This window comes from Squalius cephalus (genome assembly GCF_949319135.1).
Source record: "Squalius cephalus genome assembly, chromosome: 15".
Lineage (NCBI taxonomy): Eukaryota > Metazoa > Chordata > Actinopteri > Cypriniformes > Leuciscidae > Squalius > Squalius cephalus.
The window spans coordinates 22,075,915-22,099,446 of record NC_137136.1 but is presented as its reverse complement, the minus strand read 5'-3'; the positions used below and the strand labels follow the sequence as shown (position 1 = coordinate 22,099,446).

General features: G+C 38.5%; 1 protein-coding gene across 5 annotated transcripts in view; it reads left to right on the top strand.

The window, feature by feature from the left end:
- Nucleotides 1-23,532, top strand: part of fhod3b (formin homology 2 domain containing 3b) — a 179,184-nt gene that overhangs the window by 141,371 nt on the left and 14,281 nt on the right. For 2 of the 5 annotated variants that reach the window (XM_079895924.1, XM_079895923.1), the window contains exons 11-19: nucleotides 2,124-2,192; nucleotides 2,373-2,777; nucleotides 5,020-5,067; nucleotides 7,951-8,055; nucleotides 8,629-8,763; nucleotides 9,309-9,359; nucleotides 12,036-12,226; nucleotides 15,498-15,977; nucleotides 16,812-17,722. In XM_079895924.1, coding sequence (XP_079752050.1) covers nucleotides 2,124-2,192; nucleotides 2,373-2,777; nucleotides 5,020-5,067; nucleotides 7,951-8,055; nucleotides 8,629-8,763; nucleotides 9,309-9,359; nucleotides 12,036-12,226; nucleotides 15,498-15,977; nucleotides 16,812-17,722 — 2,395 coding nt within the window. The remainder of the gene's footprint in view (nucleotides 1-2,123; nucleotides 2,193-2,372; nucleotides 2,778-5,019; nucleotides 5,068-7,950; nucleotides 8,056-8,628; nucleotides 8,764-9,308; nucleotides 9,360-12,035; nucleotides 12,227-15,497; nucleotides 15,978-16,811; nucleotides 17,723-23,532) is intronic. The other 3 variants (XM_079895926.1, XM_079895927.1, XM_079895925.1) reach the window with 2 other exon arrangements.

Below are 23,532 nucleotides of genomic sequence, written 5' to 3'. Positions count from 1 at the left end.
TCACACGCAATATAGCCTACTAGCCGAGACATCTTCTTTATATGTACAGATGTGTCGTAATGACATGCTCGAATTTCCCACGGAAATCCACCAGTACCACTGGAATTAAAAACATTGTTACAAGCTTACCGTTTTGAATCGAGCTAAGGCAAAGCAGATAGTTTTGAACACTGGCTGGTTATGAACTTGCTCAAATTTATTTGGGATAATTTTTAACCCAAAAAAGTTACAGACTGCAGCTTTAAATACTAACAAAATTGTTTCTGTGAACTTGTCTGTCTGAAACCCAAGAATATGTCTGAGGGTCAGCAATACTTCTGTCACAATCTCTTTATATTTCACATTACTTTCCTTTTGTTGAGCTGCACAGACTGCTTGTGCTTTTTAATTATTGATGACAGGATATGCTGTTAGTGATGGGCTTCATGGGTTATTTTTCTTAGAGCGGTTTGGTTGACAGATAGTTGAATTCATCTCAGTCAGTCATCTGATCCTGATGTCTGTTAGCTAACCCACCACAGGAAATTAGAAGGACCTTTGATGTGCGGTGTTTTCCATATTAGTAATAAATACCAGTCTACTAGGAGACGGAAAGAGAGAGAAACTTTTGAGCAGTGAGGAACAGGACTTCTCCAATTCCTCCTAAAGGTCTTAATTCTTTGCTGTATTAACTGTTGTGTATCTCAGTGGGTCTCAACTGGTTGGTCATGACCCAAAAATCAGTTATTGGTCTGATCTGACAATGGAAAGAGAATTGTGATGATTTTAACGATTCTGGTTTAGATTCCTCCTAAAAACTGAAGCTCTATAATAGTTACAGAAACTATTTTTTTTTAGTACTTTTAGTATATTTTTGAAAGAATCAATGCAATTCTTACAAAAGGTTGGCTTACACACTTTTTGACGACTTTCATAGTCTTTTTAGTGCTGGCAAAAATTAAATCCAATAGTTGGCCTTAACTATATTAAACAACTATACTAAACAAAAAGCATGATAACATATTTCATTCATTAATATTTATACAATTTTGCTGACAAAACACATAATGTGTATCTTTAACTACATTTCACATCAAATGAGCAACCATACTTCACTTTTCGTTCCATTGACTTACATGCATACACAAGTGGAAGGAAATGCAAGCTCATACGAACTTCGCTTACGTTCCACAGTTCAAGTTTGGTGAACTCTGACCTGTGAATTTTATCATATAAAGACATGTGACCAATAAAAGATTGATGTCACATCATAACCTCTTATTTGAATTAAAAGAACACAAACATCTATAAATCTGCAGGATTGCTGCATTGCAGTAAAGTGGAGTGAATATTATTCCATTTTGGACATATTAAATGTTGAATTATATTTAAACAAAAACGTCATATTATGTTGCAGTGAAATTTTGCGTCTAGTTTGATTGCGGCATAAGTTAACCGTGTTTGATTCATTAAAAAAAAGCTGACTCATTAGAGTAATTTGTTCGGGAATTGGACTGGACTAGTTGCACTTTTAGATGCTTTTGATTCAGTAAAAAGAATCAGCTTGTAAGCGTCATTCATTCAGAAGTCGGACTACACTGGTCACGCTGTAGACGTACTGTATGTTGTGTTCAATTGCCTTGTTGTCGGAAAGAATAGGAATCATGTAGGACAGCTGGTTCATTCTTGCATATTTTTGGGGGAAATTGGCTTATTAAAGCCAAAATGTAAAGAAGATATTTACGGATTTTGAAGAAAGTGTAGCAACCATAAACATTTCCCACACTATTGTATACATTCACCATTCGATCTAGATAATCAGCTTGTAGAATATTCAGAATTTTTGGTAAAACAACTCATATTTACAATAATTCTGATAAAATATGAAGGCAGCATTATTCACAATGGTTTGTATCCTTCTTGTTGTGTTGATGTGACTGTCATTTTGTAATACCAGAAAAGTTTAACCAAGTAACGTAATATGACTTTATCTATATGTTTTGTGTTATGATTTCCTGTGTCATTTCTTCTGACCGTCAGAGCATGTGGTGAAGGTTCTTGTCCTCTCCTTTCATTTTCGCTTTACCTTTTCTTTCCTGTGCCCATCCCTCCTAACAACCCTCAATACCTCCTTTTCGCCACAGAGAGGAGGAAGAGGAGGAGAAGGATGAGGAGCTACAGAAAGCAGAGCTCTCTAGACAGGCATACGAAAGGTATTTCAGCAGAATAGGATTCCAGGGTGTTGAGTCTTAGAGCTAGAAACCAGACTGTAGATCCTTATCCATTTTCTGATGCTATCTCTTCCCTGACTTGACTAACATAAATGTCTCCCAACATATCATGGTTTTCCCCATCATTTACTCGAACTTCTGCTGTTATTCTGTTGTTCGTAGCTGGATGGCATCAACAGTAGAAGAAGCTTCTAGCTTGTGTTTGCCATTAAAGTGCATGGTCAACTTCATTCCAAATGCCGTTGATACAGACAATGAGGAAAACCTCCGGGAAAGGTCTGGGAGTAAGGTTATCCGTAAGGCCCCAGTGTCTTCCCCTCCTTTTACCCCTGATTTTGGCCCCCCTATATCACCCAGACTGTCTTCTTGGGCTTCGGTCAGGTCCTTGGGGGCCCTCCCGTCCCAGGGTTCCTCTGTTACCTCCTCAGCCTCCACCTCCCCAAGCGAAGACCCCCTGTCCCCTGTCCTCCCTCTGCTCTCTTCCACCCTTCTTCCTGCTTGCCCGGTGGATTCGGACAAGGTTTCCGGGGGCACTCTGCAGGGTCGAGACCCAGACAAGCACTGCAGGTAGTGCAGATAGACGCAGTAGATTCTCGCCACTCACAGAACAAGTTGCTATGCATGTATGGGCTCTGTTCCAAACCCTAGTGAGCTGCCTACATAGAGACATGAACATTCCTGATACAAAAGCTGCTCCAGTAGACAGGAGAATATAGCCAAATTTTAAGGCAGCTTCTCAAATATCATTTGGAGTTAAAGCTACCCCAAAACCAGGGATGTTCAGAATTCAGTACTTAATAATTGGCTCTCTTTCAAATTTGAAGTTTAATTGAATTTGACACACCTCACATGAAGTCTATCTCTATCTATCTATCTATCTATCCATCCATCCATCCATACATACATACATACATCCCTGCCCAGAAGGCATTGTGTCAAAGTCAATTACAAATATTTTATTCAGTTCTGAAATAGTAGCATCTGATTGATATATTAGCTACGTTAACATCAAAATCTGTCTTAAAAGGGAGCTGCCTATACTGAGAATAAAGTTTGGAATATAGCCATTCAAAGCTGCATGTCTGATTCAGAGAATGACTTTCACTCCCACATAAGTCAAGCTATGAGATCCCTAAGAAGTAACATTTGGAAACCCATGTCTGTTTTCACTGATTCAAGACTCACAAACACTATGACCACAGTATTTGTGGACTTTCATGCTCTAATAGGAAGGAAGTGTGACATGGGGTTTGCTTGATCTCTGGATCTCCTGTGAATGGCAAGGGTTTATTGTTTTGTCTGTTCCATCAAACCTACCTTCTGAAAAGAGTCAGACCCTCACCTAGTGGATCATCACTCTATCCCTTTGTATCCTCTTCCAAGAGAACACAGTAAAATGTCCTGTATCCACCAGAAATTGCACCCTCACAAAAAGCGCTACACTCGCTGCGTCTTATGGTCATGTGCAATATTTAATATTCAATGTACAATATGGCTTAACCTGTCTTATATATCAAATCCTAAGACCAATAAAAGGAGAAATATATACTAGTACGATCATAGCCTGAGAAATCTTTATACTCAATGGGTTTTATGTTGATTCCTTAATATTTGATGGAATGTAAAAAGACTTATTTCTTTTTTTTCTTTTTTTTTTTGGAACCAGCCACTGTAGTGCAAGACACTCCCTAAAGGATGCTAACTTTTACTGACATTTACAACTCATCTGCCTTTCATTGAGGCATTGTACCACTACAAAGCCAAGAGAAGCCTGTAAATTAAGTCACATATAAAAGGGCAATTGTATTTCAACCTGGACAGTGCCTGTAGGATCCACATTTCATGAGAATGAAGCTGAAAATGCTTTGCAATGTCATGTGCATGTTTGCCTGACATTAAGACTGTGGCAGCTTGAGGAACCCATCTGGATTTTAAAGTGGATCAAAGACAGCTCTCTCTGTTGAGACTGTATGCAAACTCTTCAATATGCAGCTTTAACATGATTAATGCTGTAATAACCTAATTACACAACAGTCTTATGCTAAGGGCACAGTACACTTATAAAGTCAACATGACATCAAAATCTTCTCTTCTGGGAAAACTTGGAAACTATTGATGACTAAAGCAACTAGCAATAGCAAGCAAGGGGTCAATATTTGACTGGTTAGCATGGTCCAGTTTGCCCCTGCTGTTAGGTGTTATAACCACCATTTGGCAAAAAGCATCTTTCTCCATTGATGATCTTTTAAAAGTAGTTAATTTACATGCAAAAAAAAAAAACGAAACAAAAACAAATCGCTAATATTCACTCTGACAGATTCGTATTATTATTTTTGGTTGGCTCTTAAAAGCATAAAAGCCCCGGTTTCACAGACAGGGCTTAGATTAAGCCAGGATTAGGCCTTAGTTAAATTAGGACATTTAAGTAGTTTTTATAGACGTACCTTAGAAAAAAACATTACTGGTGTGCATCTTGAGACAAAACAATGGCACTGACATATTTTAAGACATGTCAGTGCAAGTTGCTTTCAGTTAAAACAGCTCAAACATGCATTTTAGTCTGAGACTAGGCTTAAGCCTTGTCTGTGAAACCGGGCAAAAATTGCTTGTATGTAATGTAATCTTAAACAGATTTTTGCACTGATAAACAGAGGCTGCTTTGATTCACGTTCTGTCTGTAACGCCTCTGTACTTGTCTCTCGACTGCACTTGTTCCTCTGTCCTCTGTTTCTGTCACAGCTTTGAGTCTAATCTTTCTGTAATTTATGTGTCGATTACTCACTTTTCATGTTCTGTCTTTTCTGTGCAGTCTGTCAGATGTTAAGTACTCAAACACATCATGCAGTTCTTGTGGCAGGTAAGGGAAAAAGATGGAAACAAAATCAAGTTTGTGAGCTCTGGTGAACAATTTAAAAGGAAAAGTTTGTGGCTCTCATGTTGGTTCAAGTCTGGCTTATGCGTTTTCGTAAACTCTTTATCCCATCTTTTCTTGATCATCTCTTGAGGGCTTTTCACACTTGAAATAGTTAACCCTGGGTCATTCACAACGGATAAAGAGATTCCTGGATTATCTTGCTTCATGTTTCACACTGCTTATACAGTACTTTACCCGGGCTTAACAATTATTTCTGGGTATTGAAACGGTGACGTTTCACACTGTACACTGATTGGGCTAATGCCACACACAGTATGTTTACATAAAAGCTCTAGCATTGCAGATCCTCATATCATATTTTGCTGACATTTTTTTTTTCCTCAGACGCTGAAACATAATGTTTATACAACGTGCTGTGTTTCCATGACTGTCCAAAACATGAAAACGAGGCACGTGATTGGCTGTCGGTTGCTAAGCATCTAGCTGTAACATTCTAACGCTGCTTCGTTTCACAACATACACGTCTAGCACCGCAATGCGAGGTTAACACCGCAGAAGTGGTGCTAACTCTAAATTACAAGTGTGAAACGTTCCTTTAAGCCAGAGGTGTCAAACTCAGTTCCTGGAGGACCACAGCCCTGCAGTTTAGCTTCAACCTTAGGTAAACACACTTGATCCAGCTAATCAAGTCCTTCAGGCTTATTTGAAAACTACAAGTATGGCTGCGTCCTAAAACTTAGGCAGAGGACTTATTGCCTCGCTGCCCTATCAGGCAATGACTTTGTAGGCAGCGTTTGTGTACGAAGGTACCTCACAAAACTGATTTTGGACATCTGAGACAGCATAACGGTGTAATGATTTACAGTAAATTACTACAATAGTAATTTCTCGCTATAAGTGACATAAAAAGTGGAGAATGTGGGTCAAAAACGTACATTTACACACAAACTGACCTCCAACCGCAACTTTCAGACGCCATCTATCTTTTTTAGCGTATCTGTCACAGAGTGGAACGCACTTTGATATTGTGGGATATCAAAGACAGTAAGGGATCCATCTATGCTGCCTTCAAAAATCGATCAGATGAAGCTATCTCAGGAAACAGGAAGTGAAGCTAACATTAGATTCGGACATGCCTTGATGCCGTCCTACCTTGCAATGCAGCTTCCGAAGGCATCATTTTTAAGATTTCGGATGCAGTCTAGGTATGTTAGAGCAGGGTTGGGAACTCTAGGACTGTAGCCCTCTAGGACTGTAGCCCTCCAGGAGCTGAGTTTGACACCCCTGCTTTAAGCGGTAAAAAGCATTGTTTAGAATGGCGATAACCCGGGGTTAAGCGCAGTGTGAAAAGTCCTTTGATGTCTACAAGAAGTAGTTTTAAAAGGATAAAGGTATGCCCTACTAAATAGTTTTTAATATTGATATATTTTAAAAGTTTTAAACAATTACAAGAATGAAGTCCAATATTCTGAAATGAAGACTACACCAAAATATAAAATATATACATTTAATTTAATTTAATTTAATTTAATTTAATTTAATTTAATTTAATTTAATTTAATTTAATTTAATTTAATTTAATTTAATTTAATTTAATTTAATTTAATTTAGATACACAAAGATATTATATATCACATCAACCCAGACAACTACAGTGGGTAATGCTGCCATTTTCTAGTAATACGTTTTTACTTGCTGTGGTTCAAATTCTACAGAACAGGATTTTATTTGGCAAGGCTAAAACGATTCACTTTAAAGTGTGTTTGACTTTTTATGCTGTCAGGTGCTGGAACACTTTGAAATTTAGAACAGTGTCTATTTTTCCCATTGGTATTAAGCCAGGATTCATTCCCGGCTCTCAGTTCTTACTCCGATAATGTGTGTAATGAATCACAGCAGACTCAAACATAGAGGCTAGTGTAAGGAGCGAATGACAGCATGTCACTGACCTCTTTTAATGAAGATGGGATTGTGCAGAGAAATGATCCCCCACGTCTTTAATCATATCTCCCAATACAAGGTCATATCGCGTACATCTCCAGCCAGCGATCTGAACTGGCAAGCTGCTTTGTTTGGGAAGAAGTTTTTATTTTGTCACCTACTCATGTAAAGTCTGGATTTAGAAGCGCGTGTGTGTGTGTGTGTGTCCTTGGCTTTTTGGGGAGTCTATGAGGCTTCATATTGGCCTCTTCACTCAGGACGTCTGTAGTGTTGTGGTCCTGATGGAGGAAATACATGACATCATTTGGATCAGAGCTTCACCCCCCTTGTCTGTGTGTACTAGCTGATGATATGTATGATAAATGAAGTGAACGGAAAATATGGTCATTAGTTCTCTTGGATAAATCGAGACTTAAGCTTTATGCTGTTAAGAGGTAAACTTCAGGACAACAAATTCCCACAAATCAACTTTGTTATAATATACACTGTATAATCAGTAATATTTTTAGAAGTCTCTTTTGCTCACTAAGGCTGCATTGATTTGATTAAAAAGGGAGAAAAAACAATATTATTAGACTAGTCTTTAGTGTCACTTGATTTGGTGCTCAATAAACATTTTTTAATGTTTAAAATGGTTGTGTGCTTAAGTTTTTTTTATGGAAACAATGTACATTTATAACATTAACTTGTAATGTTATAAATGTCTTTACTGTCAGTTTTGCACTTTGATTCATTTAATCCGTCTTTGCTGAATACAGTATTAATTTCATTTTTTATTTTTGTATATTTTGTATTTAAAAAAATAAAAAAAATAATAAAAATTATGTAAAATCTAAAAATGTATATAATTAAAGTTGTTTTTGTGGCTGAATAATTTGTGGCTAAACTATGAACAGACTAAATTCTTCTTCCTCCTTCCTTTAGCAATGGCTACGCAGGGACATATCCTGGCAGGTCATCTGGGGTGTCCAGTGCCCCCTCCACACCCTACAACCGTTTCGGACCGTCTGGGGGTCCAGGACCGGACAGGTGAGCCACTGTTCTTCTTTGAAGTGCATGTGTGCAAGTGCATTCAAGGCTGAAATGGTTATGATTTTATATATATACGTATATATATATATTAGATTCAGATGGTAAATATCATATATTAAGTTGGGTGTCCACCTTAGAGATAATCACCATATTTATAATGAAACAATCATGTTTTTTAAAAAAAAATCCCCTCTCCACCTCATACATTTATAAGATTCTTAAACAAAATGAACCACTTTTATGATTTGTTTTTTTTTTAACACAAAATCTGTTGCTAGATCAATGTGCAATACAAACATATATTATTTTTCTTCTGCAATCATTCTATGGGAGTAGTGAAAAGTGAAATTGTGTCATTAATTTACGTTATGCAGTTAGATAGTCTGTAGATTGGGCTACTTTTACACTGTTGCCTCAGGTTGTTTTTTAGTCTACGGGTTGAAGCGAACACGGGAACTCTATTTTTACCCCCCAGAATGCAATTTTGAATACTGATTAATTCAAGTGTTGTTGTTCTGTAATACTGTTGTTCTGTAATATTGATCCTCTTTAATTTCTCTGGTCCTCCAGGTCGACTCTGGGTGGTTTGTTAACCTCTTCCTACAGGCAGCACCAGGACTCTCTGAATGCAGAACGTGAGCGGAGGCGCCTGGAGAGAGAGGAAAGACTTCAGCGGATTGAAAGAGAGGAGAGAAGCCGTTTCAAGTTTGTGGCCTTTCTTAGCACTTCATTATGATGCCATTATTGTATGCACCCAGGGCTACATTATTTCATTAATATGACAAATATATCAGCGTTTTCAACGTCGGATTCGTTTCCGAATCTCTCATGTTGGAGATGACTATGAGAAACATTTTGTCCAACAGTTTGGAGAAACAGCTGAGGCCTCCATCCAATTTTTTATCAGCGATCTGGGAGTTTTTCTGATTATACAACTTATTGCCTCTTATTATGGTCATTCAAAAGAAAACAGCATTTAGAACAGACAATGAATAATCACGGTGGACTGCAGGAAGACAAATGCTTGTTCTTTCTGTATCTTTTTCAATCCTATCATATAAAGTCTTTAAGTCCTGTAGTCAACCTCTACTGTTGTGTAATAACAAAAACACCAACTTGAATTGTTATTGTTTAATTAACATTAAACATCATTTAACCCCTGGAACTCCAAATGTCTTTGGTAGATATATAAAAGGCATTCTTTTCCGCTTCTTGTTCGTGTTTTCTCATGTTTATTGTCTTCATTGCAGTCGGGATTATGTGGACAAGAGAGAAGAGGTCAAACAAGCACGAGAAGAAAGGTACATTCCAGACTGACTTTTACTTATATAGAGCATAATATAATATAATATAATATAATATAATATAATATAATATAATATAATATAATATAATATAATATAATATAATATAATATAATATAATATATAATATAATATATAATTAATATAATATAATTAGTAGAATATAATAATTTTAAAGATAAAATTTGTAATGATTAAAATAATTATAATAATGTTTTTTGTTTTAATATATTTTAAAATGTCATTTATTTCTGTGATGGCAAAGCTGAATTTTCAGCATCATTACTCCAGACTTCAGTCACATGATCCTTTAGAAATAATTCTAATATGCTGATTTGGTGCTCAATAAACATTTCAGTTTAGGATTTTAGAATAGAAATAGAAAACATAATTTGATCAATGCTTCCTTGCTGAATAAAAATATACATTTGTACCTAATAATAATGTAGAACAATACAATATCAGAACATCATATCATAAAATAACAGTCTCCAGTTATGCAATAAAATGAAAAAAATAAATAATCTGTTACATTGTAGCTAAAAAAAGTCCATACAAAAAATAATTTTGAAGATTCATGATAATAATATACATTAGTATTGTGATGTTGTTGCAGTGTCTTGTTGCTAGTGTAAAACATTCCTTATATCTCTGACACTGTAATAAAGTTCAGAAAATCTTCATGCCAAAAATCCTTCTGCCTTCTTTGTAATGAATTATATCAGTGTCTTATCAAAGATGAGCATTCCAATCATATTGGATAAATTACTGCAGTCCAATGCAAATATGTCATAAAGCCTTGAGCCCTATTTAATATCAATTATCAGTGCAAAGATAGTAATACACCTTGAAAACATTTATTAGAACGAGCAGCAGATGGGAAGCGAGTCGGCACGCGCTGCAGGTGAAATATGGCGTCAGGGCCCCTGAACGGCTGCTGTAGATTAAGACCTTTAAAGACGGCAGCACAAGGTGTGTAATTGACTTTAGACATGGGCTTTTTCCATTTACAGTAAATGTTAAAAACATTCATCCTGGCAAGTGGAATGACTCAATGTCTTTGCATTTATTTTAGATCTTATCGAAAGTCAAGGTCTTTTCAAACCTTTTTTGGTGAACCTTACAGTATTGTGTAACTATGTGATGGAATTAAAGGATTCAGGTGATATAAAGGAAATGTTATATAGTTATGAAACATCTGGTTCTTGTTTTTGGTAATATTGTATATTAGTGCTGGTGCATATTTTTTGGGTTGATAAGACAGGAGGGGAGCAGACAGCATCTGTGTTGACACCTGTTAAGGGGGAGTTATAGGCAGCATAGTGGGAGGATTTGGTGAGTTTGGAAATCTCGAAAATCTTGAAAAGTTTATTTATGCACAAAGTGAGAATCTGTATCCTCTTGCATGCTGGAGGCTATGAAATTTGTTTAAAGGTACAATCTGTAGTCTTTTCGCTGCAGGAGGTCGCATTTTCAAAACAAAAATAAAGGCGAAGCTTGATGACGCTATGAAGGAGAGTGGAACGATGGGAGATGTCGTTTTCACCATCCAGAGATGTATGAAATTCACGAATCATATAAATGATATATCAGCTAATAAATTAGTTTTTGTATTACCTATACGTTTGATCACACGATTGTGACACGACATGCCATCGTAATGAATTAGCTGCAAGGAATGTGAAATATAATGCTATATTAGCCTGTTACCTGATATGTGACTATTTGTCGAATGATTTGGTGGGTTAATGCTGTGCAGTTTTACACTTCTAAAACAATCGTGCTAAAAGTACATTTGAACAAACCTACAGTATTTGCAAGTAATGGCTAAATATTTTTTGTTCAAAAATCTTACATATTGTACCTTTAAGACAATTATTTATCAGTCCACATGCTGTTTCAGACTTTCACCCCTCAAAATAGCAAACATTGTGACTTTTATTAAAAGCAATTTCCCCTAGAGCAAATATGACAGACATAGTTCAGTTGCCACTAACAAGGTTTGAACAACATTTCTGCTACAAACCAATATCTTTAACCACAATGCCACATCACCTCACATAAAGAGTTAAGATGGTTCCCTGTTACTGCAACAGGAGATTGATCTGTCAATGACAAATAAGAGGGTTCATGATAAAGAAAAGGAAAAATCCATCAAAAATCTAGTTTAAAACATGCATGCCATGTTATTAGAAATGTAATCTTTGAATTACATACATACATACAATTACAAGTGCATCCATCTTAATCACTATTTTCAAAAAAAGTTTTTAGAACTATATATTCACTGTAAAAGGATTAATTTATCTATGATGTAATTTCCTGATTTGTCTTGGTTTTTTTTTTTCCTTTTCTTTTTTTTTTTTTTGCATGTTACTGAATGTTGGTTGCACCGTAATTTAGCAGTAAAGCTGTTTTGTTAAACTACTTTTGTAAAAAAGAATAGATATAAGGAAAGTTGTATCACCCTGACATTTATGCCCTAAAAAAATATCAAAATAAATTAAAATTCATAGATTAAAACTATAGTCATCATAGAAGAGGTGTATTCAAGTCATTTTATGAAAAAAAAGAAGTAAATTTAGCTTTTCCAATAAAAAAAACATTGTGTCTTTGACCCTGATGCAGAATGGTTTTTAGTAACTTTCATTGTGTTTTATATGCTGTGTGCAGATATAAGCAAATAGAGCGGCTTGCAGCAGAGGAAAATGAAAGGGAACGTCCGAGGTCGACAACACGGGGGCGAACCGAAATCACTCTCAGCCTGAGTTCACGATCCTCCAGCAGCTCATTGTCTCGTTCTGCTACCCCTTTGACTGTAGAGGCTCAGGAGGATAGATGCTCCATCCAACATCCAGCACAAGGTGAGATTCCTCCATGTGTACAGTAATACAGTGTTCCATTTCTGGAAAAAACTCTGGTCCTAGTTTTTCCTCCAAAGTGTGGAATCGAGCCGTTACCACACAAATGTTTTGTAATGAAAACAATGTAAAGCCACTGGGGCAGTCAGCCATTGGGAAAAATTAAATTTATTTGAGGTTTATTGACCTCAAATATTAACCAAAATTTCTGAAATTGGGTCAGTGGTCAGTCAGTCTTTTATTTGCAGCCACATCTGAATCAGAGAGGCTGGAGTTGGTATGAATGGGCTGAACGACTGGAGCCTGGTCAATCACTCAGTCTCACTATGGAGTTTCCGATTTGCTTGAGACAAATTCAGTTGAAATTTATCATCACATTTTAATCTTAGTTTTAGTTTTTCTATAAGCATTCCCATTCATCTCAATGGCAGTTCTTAGTAATAAATTAATCCAGTAAGTATGCAGTTTGAACTATGAAAAGGGAACAATGTAAGTCCTTTTCATACTTCTAAAGTAATATTTCACCCAAAAAGGAACATTCTGTGATGATTTAGTCACTCTCATGTTGTTCCAAACCTATTTTCCAAAACAACATTGCCTTTCACTGTATGGACCACCAAAACACTGTAGTTTAGGGTCCAAATCTCACTATTAACTAGTTGCTTATTATCATGCATATTACTAGGATATTGGCTGTTTAGTACTTATAAAGCATATATTAATGCCTTATTCTGCATGACCATATTTTATATCCCATAATCCTACCCAATACCTAAATTTCACAACTACCTTACTAACTATTAATAAGCTGGAATTAGGAGTTTGAGGCAAAAGTCGTAGTTAATAGTTAGTTATAATGAGAATTGGATCCTAAACTAAAGTGTGACCAAAATGTCTACTATAATTTAATAAAATACATGCAGTATGGCTGCAAATTAAAATGTGTTTAATAAAAATATGAAATAGAAATGTAAATGTAGTTATTTGCCATGAATATTTGGAATGGTGTAACCTAGTGGTTAAAGTCCCCGTGAACCGGAACTTGCAAACGACTTTTCTCCAGTGTTGTGACGTATTTCCAAGTGAAACGGAATATTGAACAGAGGGCAGGGTTTTACTTTAACGCTCCTCCTCTCCATCTCTCGCTCATAGCAGACTAACGGTTTGAAGGGAGTGGTTAAGCGTTTTCAAACCAAGCCGTCAAACTGACATCATCAGAGAAGGAATGCCATTCCAGACCGGAAGTAACTTTTCAGATTTTGATTAAAGATTACCACGGCAAAAAAAAAATGTTTCATTGTATTAACTTGCACAGATTAATTGTTCACCACAAGACTAGTAATATGCGCTAAGAAAGTAAATAGGGTCATGATTTCATGGCGACTTTAAAGACGTGTTTGTAACCAATAGGTTAGTTTAAACCATGCAGGACCTGCCTTAACCGTAGATTTCTCGAGGAGAAGCAACAAAAAATATCTGTAACAATGTGGCGGTTTGACAGAATAAAAACTGGAATAACAGGGTGATATTTAATTATATTACAAAAGCAAAAAGAAAGTAAGACATCCATCAGGCGTGACATGATAATTGAGTGGGGTGGCTTGAGGTTGTCCTTTCAGTGAGACTCTTGTTGCATGACATTCATGTGGTTTTTGAAGGCCAGAGCATTGGTCACACACTGGTCAGTGAGTAAAAGCATGACCAACCCTGTGTAAAAGGATAGCAGTGTGGATCAGACTGTGGTTTCAGAGGTCTGAGCTCCTCCCATTTTGAGACTCTGGTTCCTTCCTTCAAAACAAGAAAGGACAGGGTAGATGAACTGGGAAAATAAGACTAAAATACTTAAGAATAAGATTTTTTTGCAACATATTTTTGGAGATTTCAACAGTAATCACCAAATCACAAGTATATTTCCATAATTAAAGTGTAATAAAATGTATTATATGATATTCATAATATACAGTATTTCCTTAATGACATTTACAGTTAACAGCTCTGTCATTCAGCTTTCATATTTTGCCTGTGTATGCAAACAAAACCTTTGATGGGAACGTTGTGAGGAATTTTGTTTTGTTATTCCCCATGCTACTGCAGGATCACATTTCCTGTATTTATTTGCTTTTCCAAATGTGGAGGAGTAAATGCTGTAATGTTATGTGGGTTACCGTAACACAGACTGAAAGGGATGAGGGGTGCGTGTACTCATTGTACTCATGCAAAGATTTTGTCAGAATTTTTTGTTTTGATTTCCAGTAAAAATATCTAAACATCTTTAAAACAATATAAATTTACCTGAGAAGCAGGGGGGGGGGGGGGTGGGGGGGGGGGGGGGGGGTTGCTGGAAATTACTTTTAAAGAATGTTGGTAATTTTACTCTAAAACAAGACAGAAATGCAGAATGCTGAATCATACACTTAACCAGTTTTTGGTTGTCAAAAAAAAAATATCAAAAATAGTGATTCAAAACACTAGAGACTTAAAAATAGACCAAGTAACTACCAATATTGTGTCTAAATTTTATTATACTCATTATTAACTTTGTGTTTATGGATTGTTTTATATTAATAACAAATGGTTGCTGTTAATTGTGATATGCATCTGTAAAGCAGTCAAGACCTGCCTGGGATATATATATATCAATATTTGAATACCAAGTCCAGTAATATGATATAAGCAAATAGTATAAATATAAGCAAATATAAGTCTCACTGAAAGGACAACCTCAAGCCACCCCACTCAATTATCATGTCACGCCTGATGGATGTCTTACTTTCTTTCTGCTTTTGTAATATAATTAAATATCACCCTGTTATTCCAGTTTTTATTCTGTCAAACCACCACATTGTTACAGATATTTTTTGTTGCTTCTCCTCGAGAAATCTACGGTTAAGGCAGGTCCTGCATGGTTTAAACTAACCTATTGGTTACAAATACGTCTTTAAAGTCGTCATGAAATCATGACCCTATTTACTTTGTTAGCGCATATTACTAGCCACTCCATTTGAATACCAAGAAGTTATTTAAATCAGGAAATTGTTATTATCATTTGTTAGGCCTTTGGTATCATGACGTATCATTACGCTTTGGGTGTACAGTAGTACATATGACAGCGCTATATAAATGCCTCATTCATTCATTCATTCATGACAGTTTAGTGTTTTCATTGCATGGAAGATTCATCATCAGAAGTTTATTTTGTTCCATCATTAGTTCCGTCAAATTCGGGCCTCTTATCTGGAATAGGTGCTAAGCCAATCTTTTTTTTTTTTCTCAGGAACTGAGTCCAAGACAAGCCATCCTGTGCAGCCAGCAGTTGTGCAGCCTTCCTGTGAGCCTCTCTCTGCCTCAGTGTCTGTGCCGGTGTCGCCTTCCAAACCAGAGGAGGAACAGAGCCCTGTGGATCCATCAGACATCACCCTCTCTCTGTCTCAAACAAACTCTGAGACAGAGGAGAAAGCAGAGGATGCTGAGGCAGAAGTGTGTGAGGAAATGGTGGTGAGTGGAATGGAATATGAAAAGAAAGAAGAACCAGAAGGACACTTTGAGGAAGAAACTAATGGACTGGGTACAGAGGAGTGTGAGAGAGAGCAGATGTTAGACAGAGATGTATCAAACGTCGTCCTGAGTGAGAAGGAGAGGCAGAATGAGGAGCTGAATGAGAAAGATAACTGCTCTGCCTCCAGCATCTCCTCAGCCAGCAGCACTCTGGAGAGAGAAGAACGAGAGGAGAAACACGTCAGCGACAGTGACGCAGGTGAGAACAACACACACACAAATCAAAAACTGGGCAACACAGAGGGTCTAACATTCGCCACAGGGTCCAAAATGAACATTATTTCTTTACTACCATGAAACTATATTTAACAGTATAGGTATCCCTGATAAACCTCTGATGGTAACATTTTTTGTAAAAGTTGGAAGATATTTTCTTTAGTAGACTCTTTGCATGTCTTTTATTTGAAGCATTTATTACTTGCGTCAGCGATAGTCAGACAGTTACTAGAATTTGATTTAAAAGATGAATTATGTTGCAGTTCATAGTAAAGTTACCAGCCAACTGGCGTTTTATTCTCATTGGATTGCCAAGCACCAAATTATATAAAATAAAAATAAAATAAAGTATTTCTTTTTTTTTTTAAATAATAATAAGATTGCTAGTTTCATTGTCAGCAAAACATATTTATGGTAGATGTTGGTTATTTTCCTACTTCACTTGTCATTTGCTGATAAAATAACATATAAAATCAAATAAATATAAAATGTATTCATTTTACATTTTTTGTAAACAGCAGTTTCATGGTCAGCAAGAAATATTTATGGCTTATATTTCCCAATTTTCCCAGTTTACCCACCATTGGCAGATAAAGTAAAAGAATAACATAAAATAACAAAATAAAATAAAATAAACTGGACCCTGGCTGCAAATTTTTCAAAGTGAGCACTTTTTTTCAGCTGGGAAAACTCATTCCAGCATTTCTGTTTGCCCCTTCTCAGTGCCAGACTACAACATAAAAATAGACATGTTTTGTAGAGATGCATTCTGAAAATTGTACATATTGGTGAAACTAGCTCTCAATTTGACTCTTAGGCCAGTGGGCAGACTGTATGAATACAGCGGACGTCAACGATCAGTGCAACAATGTTCTTAACAGCAAACGCTTCATGCTGGACATGCTTTATGCCCAAAACAAAAAGGGAGAGGAAAATGAGAAAGAAAAGGAGAATGAGAATGAGAATGAGAAAGGGCGTTCAGATCAGGACTCCTCTGTGACTAGCCTTGCTAGTCGCATTTCCACTCTGGAGGCGCGTCGTCAGGCATGCGAGGATAACATGAAGAAACTGGAAGTGGAGCATCTCGATAACCAGGGTAACGTGAGGGCTGTGGCTGAGAAATTTGGAGATTTGGTGAAAGGACTGGTATTGCCTCATGAGGTGGAGCATTCTGGAAAGGAAAAGCAGCAAGCACAGGAAAAGCCTCTACCGGCTCCTTCACCAACACCTCCCAAAAAGGAGTCAGACCACATATGGGACCAGCTGATGGCCATGCCACGTGAGCTTCGAATCAAAGAGCTGGATTTCACAGACTTGGGAGAGGAGGATGATGTGGACATTTTGGATGTCAGTAACGTGATTGGGACGAGTGACCTCACGCCACCTCCTCCTCCTCCCTGCCTTCCACCTCCACCACCTTTATTTGGATGCCCCCCACCTCCCCCTATCTCTGGCATGATGATGCCCCCTCCACCACCCTTTTTGGCTTCTATACCTCCCCCACATCTTGGATCTCCTCAGCTTAGTCGAGGAGAACCACCCCTCTTCCAGAAAAAGAAGAAGACCATTCGGCTGTTTTGGAATGAGGTGAGACCTATAGACTGGCAGTACAACAACCACAAGAGATGCAGGGAGTCACTGTGGTCCAAACTGGATCCGGTCAAACTGGACACGGCCAAGTTGGAAAACCTCTTTGAGACGAAATCTAAGGAGCTGCCAGTTACAAAGGTAAAATGACCCACTTTTCGATGTCTCTTCCAAATATTAATCATCAGGTTGTTTTTGTTTTGTTTTTTGCTTAAATCTTCAAGATTATTGGTTTACTTATAACCTCATCAGTGTGATTACAATTATATATTTCCTCATCAGTGTGATTACAATTAGTGGTGCTTATGGTCTTCACTTGGGGATGATAAAATCGGTTAAATAATCTCTTAAATCTAAAAAACTTTATCTGAATGTGGAACCAGTTACCTCTATAGACCAGGGTAAGGGTGCAGCAGCCATTCAGATGGTCTTACCTAAAATGAGACATAAAGTTCACACTAGGATCTTAGTAACTACTAGTTAGTTTACAAGAAAATCTGTACTTAATTCCAGTTTATCTGGTTATGGTTGATGTTTCAAACTTGCTTTGCCTCATATAACGATCAGTGGTTATATATTCAATTTCCATAATATGAATTTCGGTGCGGGATTGCAGGTTTTGCACATCATTTTACTAGTTATTTACAAGTTCTGTGCTTGTAATACAGTTCATTCAGTATAGCAATGTGGATTGGCCTTGTGGGCAGCGCTCCGATATATAGCACAACAGCACTTCGGGCAATCCGAGTTCAAGTCCCGGCTTGTGGTCTTTTCCTGATCCCTCTCTCCTCTTCTATCGCTTCCTGTCTGTCCTTGACTGTTCTATCCAATAAAGGCAAAAATGCCCAAAAATATAACTTTTATGACAAAATAAAATCAAAAACACTACATAGAGTTAAACTGTCAATTAATTCTGAATAACAGTTATGTCATCATCATTTACCATGCCGTAACTAAATACAAATTATTGAAGTGCATCATCAGTGATCAAACTAGCAGCTTGTCAGTTGGACAGTCACCACCACCAAATTTGATATAGAAGTTCTTGCTCTTTAATACTTTAAGTTCCCTTTCAGTCGCTCATGTTCAATGTATTTGACGTGTCGACTGATTGGGATCACGCTTAGGGAGCCTGTCATCTTCGAGTTTTGTTAAAACGAGCCAATGCACATTGGCTTGCTTGAATTGCATCACACGCTCCGCCCCGCAGTTGTCTTTCGCTTCGGAGCCGATCGGGTCTTCTAATGTCTCTAAAGAGTGTTGTTGTCAGGGGCACGAAGGTTGCAGCTCACACGATCGGTCTGGCGATGTCCACCTTAGTGGTCCAGGAGTGCCATCTCTGGCTCAACCTTGCGGATATGAGGGATGCGGACAAGGTTCGATTCCTGGACATCACATTTCACAGGTTGGGCATAACACAGGCCTGTGCTCTTGCATTGAGGGGTTGAAGTCTCAGTACAAGTCCCTTCCTTCGAGTGCTACATAGCCAGTTGGGTCTTCAGGTCAACTGGGGAAGAGTAAACTCGTCCACGGACTGAGGGTCTCTTTTCCGGTTTGGAGGTGGACTTGATCTACACGTTCCTCAGCAGGAACGTGTCCGGTCGGTGCTTCATAGAAGTGAGAAAGGGTCCCACTGAAACTTTCAGAGCTCCTGGGGCATATGGTAGACACAGCCGCATATAACCGGCTTCCTCCATATGAAGACCGCTTCAGCACTGGCTTAATGGCCGAGTCCCGAGGTGGCCGTGGCAGAGCGGCACACTCTGTGTGTAAACAACACCCGGCCTGCCGCCAAACTCTCAGCCGTGTTCAGACCTTTTGATTCTTTGGGTCAAACGCTCCCAGAACAAGTGTCTGCTAAACACCAGCTGAGGGGCCACGTGTAACGGGCATGCAGTAACGGGGGTCGAACCTCCCACTGCATTGGCATCCATTGCCTCGAGTTGTTAGCAGTTCCCTTGCTTGATGCCGCTGCTCAGCGACTGTTGCTCATACGCTTCCCTTGCATGTCATAACTCTCCCACCATCTCCTCCTATGGAGTCAGAAGCTTCTGAGGTCGCTTCTTCCACTTTAAGTTTCGGCCTGATCAATCGTGCCGCCCAGGAGGCCTCACGTTAGCCTGTAGCCGAGGAGAGTGGAGACTCTATCCCCAGGCAGTCCAGCTGTTCCGGGATCATTTTGGGGCCGCACAGTTACATCTGTTGCCTCTCCGAACTCAGTTGTTTTCTCCCTGAAACACGGAGACACTGGCATACAGCTGAATCTGGGGCCTATGCAAAATGTGATAAAAATCCCCAGTGAGCCTTCTTGCACATCACTGTGCTAAGTCAGGAAGGAGAAGGAGTAGGTTTTCTTAGTTGCCCCTTAATGGCCCAATTGAACCTCGTTCCCTCAAACTTATGCTCCTCTCAACAGCCCCTTCCTGACCCATTCCTCTGAGACATCTCAGGGACGGGACGCCATTGGCATCCGCACCAGACCTCTGGGAACCTTAGGTCTTGATGCGGAGGTTCAGCTATCTACCTCAAAAGAACGTAGATACCATCACTTCTACGAGAGTTCCCTCTAAAAAGTGAGACTTGCTTACGAACTGAAGTGGAACCTGTTCGTTGTTGGTGTTCTTCTCACGGGAAGACCCCCGAAGGTGTTCGATCACTTCTGTGCTTCTTTCCTGCAAGATGGGTCGGAGCAAGGGCTGTCTCCCTCCATCCTCAAAATGCATGTTGCCTTTATATTAACGCACATCATGGTGCAGTGGTTCTAATCATTAGCACGACTTAATCTTCGGTTTCCTGAGGGGAGCAAGGAGACTGAATCCGCCTTGCGCCCCCTCTATACCTTCTTTGGACTTTTCTCTGGTGCTACTGCACTTGGAGACCTCCCCTTGAGTCACTGCGGCAGTTAAAAATCCTTTTTTTAAAGAAACAGTTCTCCTGCTTGCTTGCCTCTATCAAGAAGGTAGGGGACCTGCATACATTTTCGGTCAACGAATCGTGCCTGGAATTCGGGCTGGCCAACTCTCACAATATCTGAGACCCCAGCCTGGATACGTGCCCAAGATTCCTATCTCTCTCTTAAGACGGGACCAGGTGGTGAGCCTGCAAGCGCTGCCCCGGAGGAGGCAGACCCAGCCCTGGCTTTTCTCTTTTCCTTCCGCCTTGCGGTTATACAGCACAGAATGCAAAGCCTCAGGACCTCATCCAGCTCTTGTCTTTTACAGAAACCAGCAGAAGGGAAGGCTGTTTCATGCAGAGGTTGGCCCACTGCATATTGGTTGCCATCATCTTGGTGTGTTTTCCCAAGGTGCACCGTGTCCACCTGGGTAGTGAGCTCCTCCAAAGAGAGATTGTAGCTCCTTCCTTGGCATTGACACAGAGTGCCTCGCTGACAGATATTTTAGATCTGCGGGCTGGGCGACACCAGCACATTCGCTAGGAAATTAGCCTATGTGTCGAGCCGGTTGCTTTCCGTGGGCTCCCTTCACATGAAGCCAGCTTCACTGTTAGTCCGGTCGAACATGAGCGTGCATCCACTTCCATATTTATACCCGCGCTGCGGGGTGGAGCGTGTGATGCAATTCACGCACGCCAATGTGCATTGGCTTGTTTTAACAAAACTCGAAGATGACAGGCTCCATAAGCATGATCCCAATCAGTCGACACGTCGACCAAGTCTCCATTCCTTCCTTCAGGGAACGAAGGTTACATACATAACCGAGACGTTACTCACACTAAATGGCCTAAAAATTTACTTTATTTAATAATTCCCATAATGTCAACTATTTCTACATTCGAATGTTCAATCAACCTTTAAAGGGGTCATGACATCATTTTTTTTAAAATATTTGACATGATGTATAACTCTTCGTCGATGTCTTACTCTGGAGGCAGGCATATGCAAATGTATTTTCTCGTGTGACGTCACATGTCCGCCAATATTAAAACAAGCTGTTTTTGGATCTTGATTAAATAAAAGCTTTGTTTATAATGAGGATGACATATTAAGCTATGAAACTTGCTGGATGTTTTAATGATACAAAGACCTATTATATGTCAAACGATCAAGGCAAATTTGCTTTATAATGCCATGACCCCTTTAAAAAAGTTTGTCTGAGAGAATGTAAGTGGAATTTTTTTTATAGTGCTGGCAAACAGCAGCCTATATTTTGGTAGCAAATTGTGCCCACGCAACAAAAAATATATTTTTTTATTGCTCTACTTTTACCTGGCTTTTGTCAGCAGCACACATGAACACAAGCCATATCTGCTAAGAAGTTACTTTGATCTTTTCTGGGCCTTTCTTCTGTAACACATGGTATGAATTCTGACACCTTCAGTTGCCCATGTGCGGCCTGCACAACTTCTTCTTACAACATGATCGCACGTGTTTAGAAGAGAGCTGTAGAATGTTGGTCAGAATGCTAATACCTGTAGGTTGGTTGATTCCCTGTATTACCTAGAAGCTTCATCAAAGTGCTTTCTAGGATCCATGAAATCTGCTGTCACTCAGAACAAACTCAAGTCACAAGTCAGAGCTTATAACTGAAACATTCTCAACCTAATCAATACAGCCTGTTACGGGGATCTCGGAGTTTGTGTGTGCTGTACACTAACATATGAGCCACACCGTCATTCCAAGTTGTACAACAGAGTTCATTGTATTATTTTTCATGTCCAGAGTTAAATCCCTGACTAAATAGAATGAACACCATCACAGGTTTTAAATGTTGGAGATGAATTGGTGTTCCTAAGATGAAGATATATCATATTATTTGGCTTGTTCGCTCTTAGATGGTGTTTCAGAAATGTGGCCTGCATGGGGTTTCCTCTCCTCTCTGCTCTGCTCTGAGCAACCTTTTCCAGCTGTTTTTCATTACCCCCCCCCCCCCCCCCCCCATTTGGCAGTAGACACCAGCACCATCATGGCTCTGCTCCTCCAGAAATATTCTCCATCAAAGTCCCAAAATAGCCCTCAGGTGTTTGCGTGCCTTTTCTGCAAGTAAACATTAAACATATCCCGTGTTTTGTGTTCATATCTCAGGAAGCTATTTTTAAGGTAATTATCCACATTAAAGAAATGCCTTTCCTATTGAGTTCAGTGGCCAGCGTGAGAGTAAGAACAGGCTGACGGAGCCTTATTTCGTATTTGGTGTGGGGAATAGATGTGTATCTGTATGGTAAGCTATGCAATGGGCGAAGCAGCCTAGTTGTGGGAACTAGAAACATTTCTTATCATCAATTTTCTGCTTCTTTTAATATTTTTGTGGAAACCATGATACTTTTTTCAGGATTCTTTGATGAATATAAAATACCATATATTTGAAATAGATTTTTTGTAACAATGTTAAAGGCACTTTTTTTGTTGTCACTTTTGATGAATTGAATGCACCCATGCTGAATAGAAAGGTTTTAAATTCTTTAAAAAAAAAGTTACTTACTGTCCCTAAACTTTTGTTTAGATTTAGGCCTATACAATAAGCCTATAAATTAATAAACATATATTTAAATATTTATTGTTAGCGATATATGTTCCACAGTGTCGTTTGCAGCACAACCAACAATTTTGTTCACAAGCGAATGTAATAGGTTCATTGAACAGCATTTTGTCAAATTATGTTTAATTATTTATTAAGTGTTTATACATAAAAAGTTTATAAAAAATTTTTTATATGGCGTTTCTATTACTCTCATTTCCACCACAAAATGTTATCCTTCAAAAAACGCATACAATAGATCTGATGTTAAAGGTTAAAAAAAGAATCGGAACATGTTCCTGTGATGCATGAATGAGTGAGAGTATAAAAAGTCTGTTTTAAAAATCCACAGAGCCAGAAAAAAAATTGCATAGTCATAGAAACACTCTGTTGCTTTAAAAATTTGCTTTTCGGCAGAATACAGTGATATGTTGTACACTGATGCTAACCTGCCATCCTTGAAACCTTTAACCCATC